General features: G+C 38.6%; 1 protein-coding gene across 3 annotated transcripts in view; it reads left to right on the forward strand.

Annotated features, from left to right (window-relative positions):
* KIFAP3 (kinesin associated protein 3) overlaps positions 1–14,775 on the forward strand; it is a 67,051-nt gene that overhangs the window by 30,275 nt on the left and 22,001 nt on the right. For 2 of the 3 annotated variants that reach the window (XM_015636495.2, XM_015636497.2), the window contains exons 12-18: positions 481–589; positions 1,455–1,567; positions 2,511–2,676; positions 2,892–3,020; positions 3,260–3,358; positions 4,069–4,154; positions 12,306–12,495. In XM_015636495.2, the coding sequence (XP_015491981.1) occupies positions 481–589; positions 1,455–1,567; positions 2,511–2,676; positions 2,892–3,020; positions 3,260–3,358; positions 4,069–4,154; positions 12,306–12,495 (892 nt within the window). The remainder of the gene's footprint in view (positions 1–480; positions 590–1,454; positions 1,568–2,510; positions 2,677–2,891; positions 3,021–3,259; positions 3,359–4,068; positions 4,155–12,305; positions 12,496–14,775) is intronic. The other variant, XM_015636496.1, reaches the window with a different exon arrangement.

The raw sequence follows: 14,775 nt of genomic DNA on the forward strand, positions 1-14,775 counted from the left end.
TATCAGTGGAGTAACTCACAGCAAAATAGTAGTAGAATTATTTTACAATTAAGTGTCTGTTTAGAGTCATAATTTTATTAAGCTAATAGGTATTAATCTGACTTTCTGTGAAATTAAATTGTGGGTTGGTTTGTTTTTTTTTTCTTGTATTAAAGTCACCTAAGCTTTCTAAAGAAATTTATCCATTCACAAATACTGAAAACCAGTTAGACAAAAATTTCAGTGGTAGCAAAAAAATGTAACTAAACCAAGTTAATTTAAGGTGATGAGTGATTGTCATTTTTGGCACTTTATATGGATTTTTATCCATAAATAATGGATCTATACATGTCATGCCCCTGAGCTTTGTAACTTTCACTGTTCCTGCAGAAATGCTGAATACTAATTTTAAAAAAAAGTTACTGTAGTTGATATCATAACAGTGCTTTTCTAATGCTTTGCAAAGATTAATGACCTAAGTGTGCTTGTGTTTCTTGGCAGTTAATGAAGATGCTTTTTGAGTGTCCTGATGAGCGAGTTGATCTGGAGCTTATTTCTTTCTGTATTAATCTTGCTGCCAACAAAAGAAATGTGCAGCTTATTTGTGAAGGTAACTGAGGTTTTGGTGGGGGTTTGGAGATGACAACACATTGTATATTTTCTTTTATTATACTTACATATGCAAATTATGGACATTTGAGTCATGACATCAGGATTTTATTCTGCCTCATGCCTAAAATCCATCTTTGGCTGATTGGTGTTTCACCTGCTAGTATCAAGTGAAAAGCAGTGAAGTCTTTTGAATCTTTCCATTATTTTTTTTATTATAATTGAGCTTCATTTGGGTTCTAATTTTTTGATTCATGGTCTGGATAGTTCTGCATCTCTTGCAGTAGCTCTGGATTGCTTTTAAAATTTTATTATTTGCATACTAGCAGTTTTAAATGAGAAAATATTACTCAGCAGCTCCAACTTTCACTTGTGCTCAGCATTTTCCTTAGGAGCTGCTGCAGTCAATTACTGGCCTTCAGAGGGGACAGTTGCAATCAAGAGATTCTGTGGCCTGAAATTCCACTTTAAAATTCTATGAATAGCTCTGTAGAAGGGGGAGCAGAGACATCCAATTTTATATTAAATGTGAAACTCAAGCTAGCAGCACCTTTTAGGTAGGCAGGGTGATCTTTTGGAAGCATAATGGTAACACTGAGATTTGTTCTATGTGGTCAAGCACTTCAGATCTGTTCCCATGCATAGATTTTTTTATACTTTTAAAAGCATAACAAGATATTTATTCCATGGAATGGGAGGAGAAGTTTCTGTGCCTGGACTAACTGCTGTGCACTTTTTCATTCTAAACTTTTAAAGCTTAAAGCATTTTTTTGGGTGCATGTTGATCTCTGATCAGCCAGTACTTTCCCTTTTTTTTATATTATTATTTTATTTGGAGGATTTTCTAAGTGTTTGTTTCTTTTCAGGAAATGGTTTGAAAATGCTCATGAAGCGAGCTTTGAAGTTTAAGGACCCTTTGTTGATGAAGATGATCAGAAATATTTCACAACATGATGGACCAACTAAAAGCCAGTTTATTGTAAGTATTAGGTCTTACCTAATGTGATCTCTGTTTTTTATCCTTCTAGAAAAGACTGGCTCTGGAGAGCTGCCATGGTTGGTTTTGTAGGGTGTCCAATTTAAGTTTCCTTGTGTGTCCTGGGGTGATTTATGTTTTGTTTTTTAAGGCTATCTCAGCTGGTAGATCAGAGTTTGGATCCCCCACTATGGGGAAAACATCTTAAGCCTTATCCAGTCAGTTTAAAAACAAACACACAAACAAACAAAGAAGCCCCAGCTGCTGGGTTGAACATCATAACAATTCAGTTATCCTAAATTTTTGATTTTGAATCTAGAGAGAAAAATCTGGTGCTTTTTTTTTTTTTTCCCCCCCACTGTGCCAAGTGTGTTATATTTGTGGGTGTTTTAAATACTTCATATTTAAATATTGATCCTTTAAAGCCATCCTTTCAAAAGAAAGGAGGAAAACACATCATTCCAATCATGGAGATTTTAAACATATTTTGAAAATGTGGATTGAATATCAAATTGTCTTAAAGCAGTATGAAAGAGTAAGTAGAAGCCATTATTCCCCTCTTGATATAATCAGAAAATCTTGTAGTTACTTATTAAAATCTTTATGTAAAGAACTCCATTTCTGCCACTAATGCAGAATGGTATTCCCTATATTCTTTTCCTTTTTTTCTAAAGGCTTTTTTAACCTCTGTGTTGTAGCAACCACTTTTGGAAAGTTTGAACAAACAATCCATATCCCTTGAAAGTGAAAGGATGGGGAGGAAGAGTGCTGAAATGTTTTCTTAGATTATTAATCCACTGGAATTGAAACTGCCTTGTTAGTCCTTATTTCAGGACTAAAGTCTCTTTTGTTTTCTTTTGGGAACTAGCTTTAGTTTGGCTGAGGTGTGAGTTCTTTAGGAACCCAAATTATTAATTTGTAATGGTTGTTGCTGTATTTTCTTCAGGAATATGTTGGTGATTTAGCAGCTCAAGTATCAAATGATGAAGAAGAAGAATTTGTGATTGAATGCCTGGGAACACTTGCAAATTTGACCTTACCAGAGCTGGACTGGGAACTTGTGCTGAAGGAATACAAACTGGTTCCATATCTCAAGGATAAGCTAAAACCAGGTCTGTACAAAGTTGGGTTGGGCTTCCAAAGCAGAGTCTCTTGTAGAATATTTAGAGTGCTCAGAGTAGAATCTGTTTACCTTTGTAATTTGTGGTTGTTTAGGAAAACATAACACTGAAGAATAGAATCATGTCTACAGATAAATGCACAACTGCCAGTAGGTTAAGAATTCCTGAGAGAGGTAATCCTTCCTATTTCCTGCCTTCTGCCTTAGCAGGTTGTGCTGAGGATGACCTCGTTTTGGAAGTGGTGATCATGATTGGGACTGTTTCCATGGATGACTCCTGTGCTGCACTGCTGGCTAAATCTGGAATCATCCCTGCACTCATTGAGCTTCTGAACGGTAAATTGGCCTTGTTTGACTTGATTTGTGCACAGCAGAGGCTGTAACTGGCATTGCTGTTTCCTTGCAAGGCAGGGTTTGGTGTTTGTATGGGAAGGAGGAACAGTTCCTCTCCTAGTGATAGATCCTTAGTGGTCTAATAAGTTTGGGTTTTCCCACACCTCACTACTCTTTTTACCATCAAAAGCTTCTATTTGTGAGATTTGAAATCATGGTGGTTTTTTTTTTTCTCCTTGCAGCTCAGCAGGAAGATGATGAGTTTGTCTGCCAGATCATCTATGTATTTTATCAGATGGTGTTCCACCAAGCCACCAGAGATGTCATCATCAAAGAAACACGTATCTTTTTACAGATGAAACATCTAGAATTAGAGCACTTAATTTGCCATTGCTGGTGTTTGACTTCTATTTCTCTTGCAGTAACCTCATGATCTCAGAGGTTTCTTTGTAAATGTTTATTTCAGCTGAAGAAAAGAACCCAGGCAGCCTAAGCATGTAAAGGGACTGTAAGATTAATAGTAAAGATTAAAACTTAGTTTGCTTTGAAGCAGGGAGGGGAGTAGGAGGGGGAATCACTGGACCAGGTGACTCATTAGTTGCTATCCAATCTGATTTACAGTCTGAATTTCTTTTGCAAATCATAATGAAATTCACAGTTCATAGAAGAACATATATAGAGTGTAGGCAAACTTTTTGCATTGCACCATTATACAAATATGTTGGTCTGAAATTTTGTGTGCCTTAACTGAATGTTAAATTTTATTGAAGCATTCAGAATGGGTTCAGTGAACCCTGGGAAGGATAGCAAGTCAGTGATTTTATTGCTAACAACACAAAGAATACTTCTTCATGTTCTTTTTGCCTTTAATCTCTGTGGAATATCTGAGAAGCGATTTGGGTGGTTATTTTTTGTGTCCTGTAATTCTGGAATGATACAGCAGCAACATTTGAAAAATGCATTCTTGCTACATGAGATGAAAAATTCCTGCCTCTGGTGAGGTTGGTGAGGGGTGTGGTGAAAGTTTTTCTCCTTAACAGTTGCTTTGCAGAAGCCCCAGCATATCTTATAGACCTGATGCATGATAAAAACGCTGAGATCCGCAAGGTTTGTGACAACACTCTGGATATCATAGCGGTAGGTCTGACTTCCTTTATCCTTCCAGAGCCTCTTTACACAAGAGAATTTGAAAATAAATAAGTATATGGCAAAATGAAAGTATTTTTCTTGTGCAACTTTCTAATCATATAGATAAAAGATGAGTTTTCAGGGCACAATGACAATCATTAGGCTCTGCATCAGACTTCCAGAAAGTGTGTATCTACTTTGAAAATTCATACAAGTTAACTTTACACTTTTTAAAAGTGCTTTCAGACTTCAATAAATTAATCACATTACATAAGTGTGCCAAGCTTTCATTATTTCTTAGTTCTCCAAACAAATGGCTCTTGTTACCCAGCAGCTTTATTCAGCTTCTCTGCATTGCCTGATGCCAATATTTGTTTCAAAAAGAAAATGTGGCAGCGATCCTGACTCTGGCTGTTCCCTGCTGAGGGAACAGTCACTCTAATATTGCCTTCATCTTTTGGATAGGTTTCCTTTAGCTACATAACTTAGTTTGTCCAGCTATCCATGGATCACAGTAAACTTTTGGGACAGTTGTAATACACTGCTAAATTGGAAAAAAGAAAGAGTACTAAATTATCAAGTGGTGTTGAGGATTGTAGTGACTGTACATCCTTTTGGGTATAGAGCAGCTGATAGGAAATTAAATTTCATAGCCAAAGACAATTTAACTGAGTCAAGAGAAGCAGTACCTTTGTCTACCCTGCTGCTTTTTTCAGTCATCTGCATTGTTCCTTTTTCAATTGAATTATTGAATTGCAGCTTGTTCTCTGAAAACTTTAATATAGTGTAAGGCCTAACTTGCACTGCAAAATACTACATATAGTCTAGTCTGCCTTCTTCTGTTGTTACTCATTAATAATGTCTTCTAATTTAATAGTCCCCTTAAACCAGTAAAATGACTTAACATTTTCTGAGCTGGAATTCTTTTATCTGGCTCTCTCTTTTCTTGGAGGTATGGAATGAAAATTTGCTCCAGTGGTAGAGTTGCTGCTGATATTCACGAAGGACTGGATTTAAACTCAGATGATAATTATTTATGATGGGCATCATGTTCAGAATCTTAACACAAACACCTATTTCTAGGGATATCTCCAATGGAAACAGTGGAAGGATTTTATTTTTCTCCTGTGTGAGGCTGGACAATCTGAGTGCATCCAACACTTGTTTTACCTTGGGGCCAGTGCAATTTCCAAGTGACTCACGTGTTGATTTGTTCATATGGGGAAGCTTTACAGTGAGGTGTGTTGTAATAGCTAGTTGGTGAAAAATTGTTAGTAATATTATTAAGCAAAATTTATAGAATATAGAAGAATAAACATACAAAAATACAGCTTTATATTCAGTATTACCATCTGAGTAAAATGTACTTAGCCTATTTTCCCTTCTTAAGATCATAATATATTTATGCTCACTGTGAATCAGTGAGGAGTGCTAAGAAAATGGATGGGAGAGGCTTCTCAACTTGCAAAAAGCACTGGACACGACTTTCAGGGCCTTGAGGAAGAATAAAGGGAAGAAATGTTGTGGTACTGTGGTTATTGGGGGTGAAGGAAGAGACACCAAACACATACTGAGAGCAGCTTGCACGGTGGTAAATTGTATTTTTCTTTGCTTGTGAGCAATGCCATTCTTAGAATGGTGTAAGCTGGTGAGTTAGGAGAGTTCTTTTTCCAAGAAGGTCTTTCTGGCTTTATCATCTGTGTGTATCTTTATAAGTTGGATAAACACCATGGCCCTGAGTGGAACAGGAAGCATAATATGCTCTCTTTTCTGGAAGGCAAAGAAAACTATTTATTAATTGATTGCTTTCTCAATCATGCTGGAATCTGATTGCATTTGTGTCTCTCAATACAAAAAAACACAAGCACAAAAGGCAACATGTTCTAATTAGTGATGGTAGGAAACAGAAGAGGTAAGTTATCAGAAGCTCAGATCTTGATAGGTGTTAAAGGAATGTTAAAGCAGGCTGTAAACACAGAGGTGTTTGATTGTGGGGCACTTTTACACCAGCAGTGCCTGCTGAGGTGTCTGAACAGTCTCCAAGAGTGGTGGATCCTCTTATCTATGCTAAATCCACAACAAGCAAACCTTCACATTTCAGTCTTCTTGTTGCACACATGCTGACAGGAGTAGGTCCTCTGATGGAAATCAGAAAATAAATGTTGGGGAGTAGATTTGAAAATAATTTCTACTCAGGGAGACAAATGTTTCTTTCACTCATCAATGAGCTGTATGTACTGTGATTGAAATAGCACTGGAGAAAATCACATGGCTTATAAGCCTTAGGGGAGAAATGCTTTCTGTAGTAAAGTAATTGTCACAGAAATTATGGAAATGTTACACTAGTGATGATTTGTTTAATATAGCTTGGCTGGACTCTGCCATTGATGAACTGAAACAGATGTGCTGCTTTAGCACAATATATACTGGGCAGTCTCAGCTTTGCACTGGGAGAAGCAAGATATCCCTTTTGTTAAAAAATGTCTGAGTTGATGATTTAGGAATGCTTCAGTCTCAGTCCCGTGCTGAGCTTTGGCAGCAAGCAGCCAGTTCAGTGTGCTTGTACCCCTAAAGTGGGGCAGCTCTCAGGGCTTAGCTGAAAGCCTGGAATCAGCAGCTGGTATGGGAGTCTCAAGCAAATTCATTTCCCTTTTCCCCTGCTGCAGAAGCCTGGACAACTGCAACTCCAAGCTTGTGGAAAGAGATGTCAGCTTACTTGAGATGGTTTTATTCTCTTCACCTTAGGCAACATTGTCAAGAGCCAAGAGGCCTACTCATCTGTCAGGTTTCTTATTATTTTTCTGCTCCTAGCTCAGTTTTATTGCAGTCAAACTATTTTCCTCATTTATTCAAAGGGTATTTAATTAACCATCATCAGATCCTAGGATCTCTGTAGTCTGACCCTCCCCTTTCCCCCGATTTTCCTCTTCAGTGCCTTTGCATCTTCAAATCCAGACCAGTTTCTCAAGACCATCTTGTTTCTCTTATGATCAAGAGTGGATCACAATACTTCCTGCAGGAGTAAAACATCATTTTAGATAGTTACAGCATTGTCTGTGGGATTTAGGAAGGGCCTCATGCCTAAGGTGTTTTTCCAGCTCTTGTTCTTTGCTCTGGGTATTTGTAATGAATGGCAAATAACGTTTGCCTTTTATGGAATTCATTGTTAATGATCAGCTTGCATCTTTCCATGTTAGCTAAGCTCCCTGACAGAAATCCTCCATGCTGGGAATGCTGGAATTTCACATAAGAAGCAGGAATGTGCTGTGAACCCTCCATGCTCTGGGATTTGGGGCCAGCTGTAGGAGATGTTGGCCAGCTCTCTTAGAGTCAAGGAAGAGCAGACCACAGGGATTTGCTGTGGGCTTTATTTGAATAGGCAGCATGCTCTGAAAATAGATAACCTTTGACTCCAGCTTGGTGTCCTCTTTCCATGAAGAGTGCTGTAGTCACTCCAGGAAAAAAGGTTTTCCCTTCATTTGACAGGACTCCCTTTCTGTGGTGCATCTTGTTGCCCTGTTATCCTGTGGCAAACATGAGAACAGAGAGGTGGGCAGAGGGGCTGGGGCTGTAGCTGAGCTGCTGCAGTTTCCTCTGTTCATTGTTCAATTTGCCAGCAGTCTGCTTCTTGTGGCTCTGCCTGCAGCAGAGTAACCACAGGCAGCTTTAGATAAGGCAAGAGTGTCCTGATTGTTTTTGTCTTCACATAAAACCTGACTTGGACAGATCCCCTTTCAGCACTGGTGCCTGTTCTCTGGATTTGTAGGACTAAGAAGATGAGCTAAACCATTGATCTGTTACTTACACAACAAGTTGCCAATGAGGTAACTTACATTCCTCCAAAAGGGAGGAGAAAAACTTTCTCTAGTCTGCTATAGCCAATACAGGAGCCTTGAGGGTGCCCTACGTTTTATGGAACCACCTAAATTTAGAGGGAATCAATGGTTACTCTTTTTTCCTTGCCTTGCCATTAATTTCAGCTCCCAGATTTCTGTGAGCTTCCTGTCAGAATATATTTATGGTAATGAAGCTGATTGTGAAGCAGTTACTCCAGGTTGCACAAGTGTAAGTGGTGGAAGGATTTTTTTCCCTGGCCTGTGAAGGAATTGCCCTGCAGTGGTACTTACACTAAGGTAGGTGTGGTAGGCACCTGCAGAAGGTGATCCCTAACATCTGTTTCTCTCCTTAGTTTGTAGAGGCACAGATTTAAAATCACATGCCTAACTTTTGGATAGCTAGACAAGATAAATCTTTCCTTTCTTAATAAATAGTTAATTTAATCTTTCATGCAAACAGTAGGTTTTTAATGAAGAATGTAACAAATCACTAAGTAGAGCCTTGAACATAATGAGCATTCTACTTATTGCATAGCAGTTTCAGTTCAGTATGAGGAATCACATCAAATGAACCCTATTACAGACCCAATTAAAGGGCAACCACATTAAAGTGAAAAGGAAAATCTGTTTTTCATCAGCTGTGAGAGAACACAAAGCAGATCTGTGTAGCTCTGTGTTATCCTATAGTGTGTTAATCAGATACAAGGTGTGACGGAAGCCAGTGACAAAGGGGACCCTGATAGGGAACAGACACGCTCTGATAATGGGCCAGTTAACGCTTCATAATATTTCAATGGTTCAGTAGTAAACAAAGCTGGAAGTAGAACTTCAAAAAGGATGGCACATTCCTCCCAGAGTCGAGCCATACATCTTCTATGACACTTCTGGATTTATGGAAACCGAATGTTAAAAACAGTGATGTCAGGGAGCTCCAAAGAGAATAAAATCAGCTTTCAGAATTCCTCCTTTCAAGTTTCTGACCATGACTGCGGTGTTTGAGGGGGGTGGTGTTGGAAAATAGGCACATTCTGTTCACCTCATTCTCCCTTGCAGTGCTTTTCCAGTAGCCTAACATTTAAAAGGACTGGAGGGCTCAAAGCTATAGCTCTATCTCCATAATTTTCAGTTTTCTGGTTTCATGTTTGCAGAAATTCCCTTGTAAAGACGGAGTGCTTTGTGTATTTAAAAACCAAAACCCAACCAAAACAGAAAAACAAAACAAAATAAAAAACCACCAAAAAACTTCACAAAATAATAATAAGAAGGGTTTTAATAGGTCAAAATATAATTACTGGAAAACTTGAAGTGTTTTAGGGAATTGTTTTGCTCTAAATGTCTTTAATTTGGTTTATTTGTGCCTTTTGGCTGTAGTCCTGCATTTACAGCTTTTCTTCCATTCTGATGTTATTCCATTAATCATTTACCCAGTGGTGGTTTTGCATATTTCCGTGGAAAATCTACAGACTGATCTAGCACTACTTAAATGACCTTTTTTTTTTGTGCTGAGGTTATGTAAATCATTCTAGATTATTGCAAATCTTCCATTTCTGTGATTGCTGCCAGGATGAAACTCCTCACAAAACTCATCATTGATCTAGGTCTGGTGCAGTCACTTCTTTGTAACATTTGTACCTTGCTTTTTGCACTGGGAATGAACAACAAGAACAAAGTACTTGAATGGATAAATTGTAGTTTTTAAGTAATGTGCTGTTCAGTTGCTAATACCATTTTCCAAAATTTAGGTGAATGATTGAGGAAAATTACCTGGGAATCTTAAACCTCTTAAAAGAGGATGGTAAATGTGGAATATATAGAAATATTCTGCCCTGCTGTCATTATCTGAAGGAAAAGTCAGTTAGAATCTGAGAAATGTTAACTGATTTTTGCAGGAGGATATAAGAAGTTGATGTCTATTTCTGACAGACATTCAGTATGTTTGGACAGTGGTGTGAATGGAACTCTGATGTCAGGAAGTGGGATACATTTAGGGTTGTAACTTTGGGAATATTCAAGTGTTTTCAAAGTGTATTGATGGTAAATGTGAGTGAGGTGATTTAGCTGATGGCCTTTTGGCTTTTGAGAAATTTGAAAAGTAAAAGGGATTCGGCTTTCAGAGAGGTTAATCTAATTTGCTGTTTGTTAAATTTGTTTATTTTCCTGCCCTTCTTTGCAATCATGACTTCTGGGAATAGTGTTCTTGAGACTGCAGTATGATTTCTGGCAGTTACAAGATGTTTCTCTAAAGCTTTTAAGTAATTCACAGCTGCTGGAGGCTGACATAATAGCCAGCCCAGGATTTAGCTCTGGCAGATGCAGCAAAGGAGCTGTTTCCAAGGTGCTGGTCAGATATCATCACTGAAAGCCATGCCTTGTCTTTTCTTTTATGAACCATTTTATAAATCTTGCTTTTTCCAAGTTTTTACTGTCACTTCTAGTTTTTAATCAAGAGTGGAAATGGAAGAGAAAAAAAAAAAATCAAGAAATAGCCTGAGGTGTTCTTTTCCAAACAGTAGGAGGTGTAAGTGTGTGTTTGTTGGGTTTTTGGTCTTGTCTTTTCTCCCTCCCTAAGGCTGCAGTAGTTCTGACAGACAGAAAGTGGAATTTTGCTTCCCTAGGCACTGAGAATATCTATAGATCCCACAGGAGATACCTTCTGTAGGTGTGCAGGATTGTGCAGGATGCCAGGTTTTGGACAGGATCACTGAACAGGAGTTGCCAGGATGGTGAGGAGTGGAATTAGTGTTGATCACAGGTGGAACTGAAAGAAATTGAGAATAATGAAATCTTGGGTGTTACAGTTGTTGGCAATGTCAGAGAAGCCTTTGCCAGACTGGCAGGGCCAGTCTTTTGTGTTGTCCACCAATGCAGAGGTGGAAAAGGCACAGGGTAGGGTGTGTTACCTGTGGAACACACATGACAGCAATGAAGACGTGGCTGGTTGAATATTAAGTCAGTTTAAAACCTCTAGTTCAGATTATAGGGCTTTCAGAAGTTTAACCTGAGCTACTAAACTATCTGATTCTGTCTTCTCTGCCATTTTATGGCCTCTGGTTGGAGACAGATCTACCTTGGCATGTCTAGCAGGAGCAGAAATTCCCACTTCCACAACCAAGGCATTGTCACTAATTGTGTGTCATGTTCCTGTTCAGGGCTAAATAAAACAGATTTTTAAAGCCTTAAACTACTGCAGCTTAGATCTCTGAGGAAGCTCTGTCTAGATCATGTGTTAACCAAACCATGAGAGTGAAGAAATTATTTTCAACTTCTCTCTCCTTTCTAATTAGCTTAGAAGACAGTGGAGTGGGATGTGTTTCATAAGGATATTTCTTTCCACAAGAAGAAACATTCTGGTTAGGGATGTTATTCTTGCTCACAATACTTTGGTTTAAAAAAGCACAAATTGTTGTGTATTATTCGTGACTATTCCCAAATTGATACCATCTGCAGATTGCATATGTATGAGCTTCCTAGAGATAGCTGGGTCCTATCTTCCCAACAGGACTGAGAATGTTATCCATGGGTTGGTGCTCCCTCTGTGGAAATCACCAGCCCCCAAAATCTGCTCTGTTTAGAAGATCCTTCTCTGAGCAGCTGATTGCAGTGACCATAGGCTATGTCACTTCATGTTCCTTCACATGGATATCACATCACTTGAGTGCAGTTAGGCTGTAATCCACATTGAAATTTCATGCCTTTATGTTTTTCCATAATGACTGGAACCTATATCCTGTTTTACTCAGCTTTCTGGAGAAGTTCCCCTCAGAGTTTACTTGCCTACCATTTTTGTGGTTGTTCAACACTGTACATAGAATTTGACATGAAGTTGAAAATTAAATCCTTGCTGGAGCTCATGAAAGAAATTTATTGGTTTTATCACAGCCTTTTTTCTCAATAGATCTTTTTAGTAACTAGTTATCCTAGGAAATGATTATCTAATGAAGATGTGCAGGGTATTTGGCCAATGTTAATAATTAAATACTAAAAATCCCCTGAAGATTGGCAGTAATTTGTATTTTTTTTTTAATTTTTAAATTTAAAGTTAAATGAGACTGATGATAGAACTGTTCTGTTCAAAGCAGTTTTTTCTGTTTGGTGTAAAGTTCCAAACCATGAAGGGAAGGTTGTACTGCTACATCACAAACCCAAATAATGCCCAACGCTTGCAAAATCCCTTCTTTGCTCAAAGAACGTGCAACTGAGCAGAGCATTAAAGTCACCAGGCCCTGAACTTGCATCTTTTGCTGATGTTGGATTCCCCTGCCATGTCCTTACACCAGCTTTGTCTATAGCTCACCCTAAACCACTGTGTGGTGATTTTTACCAGGAATACGATGAGGAATGGGCTAAAAAAATCCAGACAGAGAAGTTTCGGTGGCACAACTCGCAGTGGCTGGAGATGGTGGAGAGCCGGCAGATGGATGACAGCGAGCAGTACCTGTATGGGGATGATCCCATTGAGCCCTACATCCATGAGGGGGATATTCTGGAGAGACCTGACCTCTACTATAGTGCAGGTAAGGCAGCACCTGTCAGTATTTAGTCCTGGGATTGCCACCTCTGCATTTGCAGTGGGAGCTTGAGCTAGGCCTGACTCAAACCAGCAGGACAGTTCTGGTTTTGTGGCACTGGGAGCAGCACTGATGCCAGCCAGGGAGGGGCTTGTCCTTGTTGGGGTTGATGCCATGGAGTGGCTACTTAGAACAGAGGCTAGAGAAGATTGAGAGAATAAAAGAGATTGAGAGAATATTTATTGAAGACTTTCAATAGGTACACCTTGGGCAGTCAAAAGCCTCCAGAAGGGGCTACACCCAAGACAGACTGATGGCAGTGAGTTTTTTCAGACAATTATAAGTTTGGTCCATTTACATATCAGGGATTAATCCTCCAGTTACAGCTTCAGGTAAAAAAGTCATTTACCTTCCAGTTTGCTCCCCCATAATTCACTTTCATTCCTACTTTCTGGGGCCTGAGGCAGTGAGGTGTCCTTGAGTTTCAGGAATTGGTTTGTCTGGCCAAAATGTGAAGACAGTTAAGTAACACTTTCTATGGAGTTTAGAGTTATACACTAAAGCAGTACAAGATTTGAAAAATATAAAATCTAAAAATCCTAAGGCATCAGGGTGTTAGTGATGGATTAAGTACTGCATATCCATGATTTTAGGAAATGTTACAGGTCTGCAGGAATATGAGTAGACCTGTCTCAGAGAGCTGATGGACCATGACAATGGAGTCAAGTAAAGGTGGCCCAGCCTTGTTCTTCCCACCTATTTCTTGTGTCCATAGTTTGTTTGCTCTGTAAGCAAAAACCTTCTCTCATCTCTGTTAAATTCACAGCTGTGGGATTTGTGCTGAATTTTGAATTTTAGTTTTGTAGTAGGATTTTTATTACAGATATTGATGAAAGACTTGAGTCACAGCAAACTTGTAGATTCTTTAGCAGAGGCCATCATTCCATGACTTTAAACTAAATCTATCTGTGTGATTTTTGCTGTTGTATATCTAGGATTTAGGGAAGCATGTGAATCTCTTCTGTAAATGCTGATTTATCTAATCCAGTGTTGCCAGCTGTTCAGGAGGAAGATTCAAAAAAACTTTGCAGGAGACAATAATGAAATAATTTGCCCAGTGGATAAATGTCTTCATAACTTTTTCTAACTAGGAGTTGGCTTATCCTCTCAAACTTGTGGGTTTAGATCCCTTTTAAACTCCTGGATAACTGAGTGCATGCATTTTTTTCTTTCTTTTTTTTTTTTTTAATTGCTGTCTGTGTTTTTCATTTTCTACATAAGTGTCCAGTCCTCTGCCATGAAGCATGAGTCACAAAACTCTGTGACTCTGGATCAATTTGCAGGAAGAGTAATTAGAAAAACAAAACCACTAAACCCCATTGTCTTCACTCATAGCTGCTGCAAAAAAATAATTGTGCAAGGTCTCAGTAGCATTTCAAATACTGTTCTCAAAGGATATCAGAACATAAAGCTTCTTTTTCTTCTGCCATAGCAACTTGCCTCTTTAGTGTCATATTTTTTCCCTTTTGGATTTTTTGTGCTGGAATTGATAGTTGACTGGGAAGGAAAGGTAGAATTCTGGTGATATGTTCTGCAGATGTTTGAAATGTGCTTTTGTTTTTAAAGGTAGTCCTTTTAAAGAGTGATTATATTTAAAAGGTAGATTCACTGCTCAGGTTCATTGCAACAAGTGTCAGTAATTGTGTGCTTCTGCAATTTCCTAGACTTCAGCTTTTGAAATGTGGCATCTCAGAAGAGACATAATATTCCTTTGAAAAGGCTACAGGTTAAGGTACCAGTTGGAACAGAGATTTGGGTTTTTGAAGGATAGATCATTATTTAGTGAAAAAAACCCAAACCCACCGAAAGTACAGATCTTTGTGCTGTCAGAAATGAAATACTTATATTCCAGTTTGATCATTTTAGAAGTGATCTACACTGATGGCTGACACTCAGTACAAGTCCCACCTTGACCATAATCGTTCTTGAGCTCGCTGATGGCAAGATGAGTTCCTTACTTCATGACAGGCCAATCTCTTCTTGCACAGTAATTTAAATCTACATGAAAAATGTGGTAGAATCTCTGAAGTTACCTTCCTGAGCTCAGTGTCTCTCTTGCTCTGAAAGTACATGACCTAATTTATGTTGAAACGTACATAACAACAGATGTCCTTTAACTGTGTAATCACATTTTCTGCAGCTGATGCTATCCATGTGCTTTCATTTTCCTATAAATTCATGTGAGCCATAACTCTGAGTGTTATGGTTTGACTGTTAACACTCTTG

Source organism: Parus major, chromosome 8 (assembly GCF_001522545.3).
Source record: "Parus major isolate Abel chromosome 8, Parus_major1.1, whole genome shotgun sequence".
NCBI lineage: Eukaryota > Metazoa > Chordata > Aves > Passeriformes > Paridae > Parus > Parus major.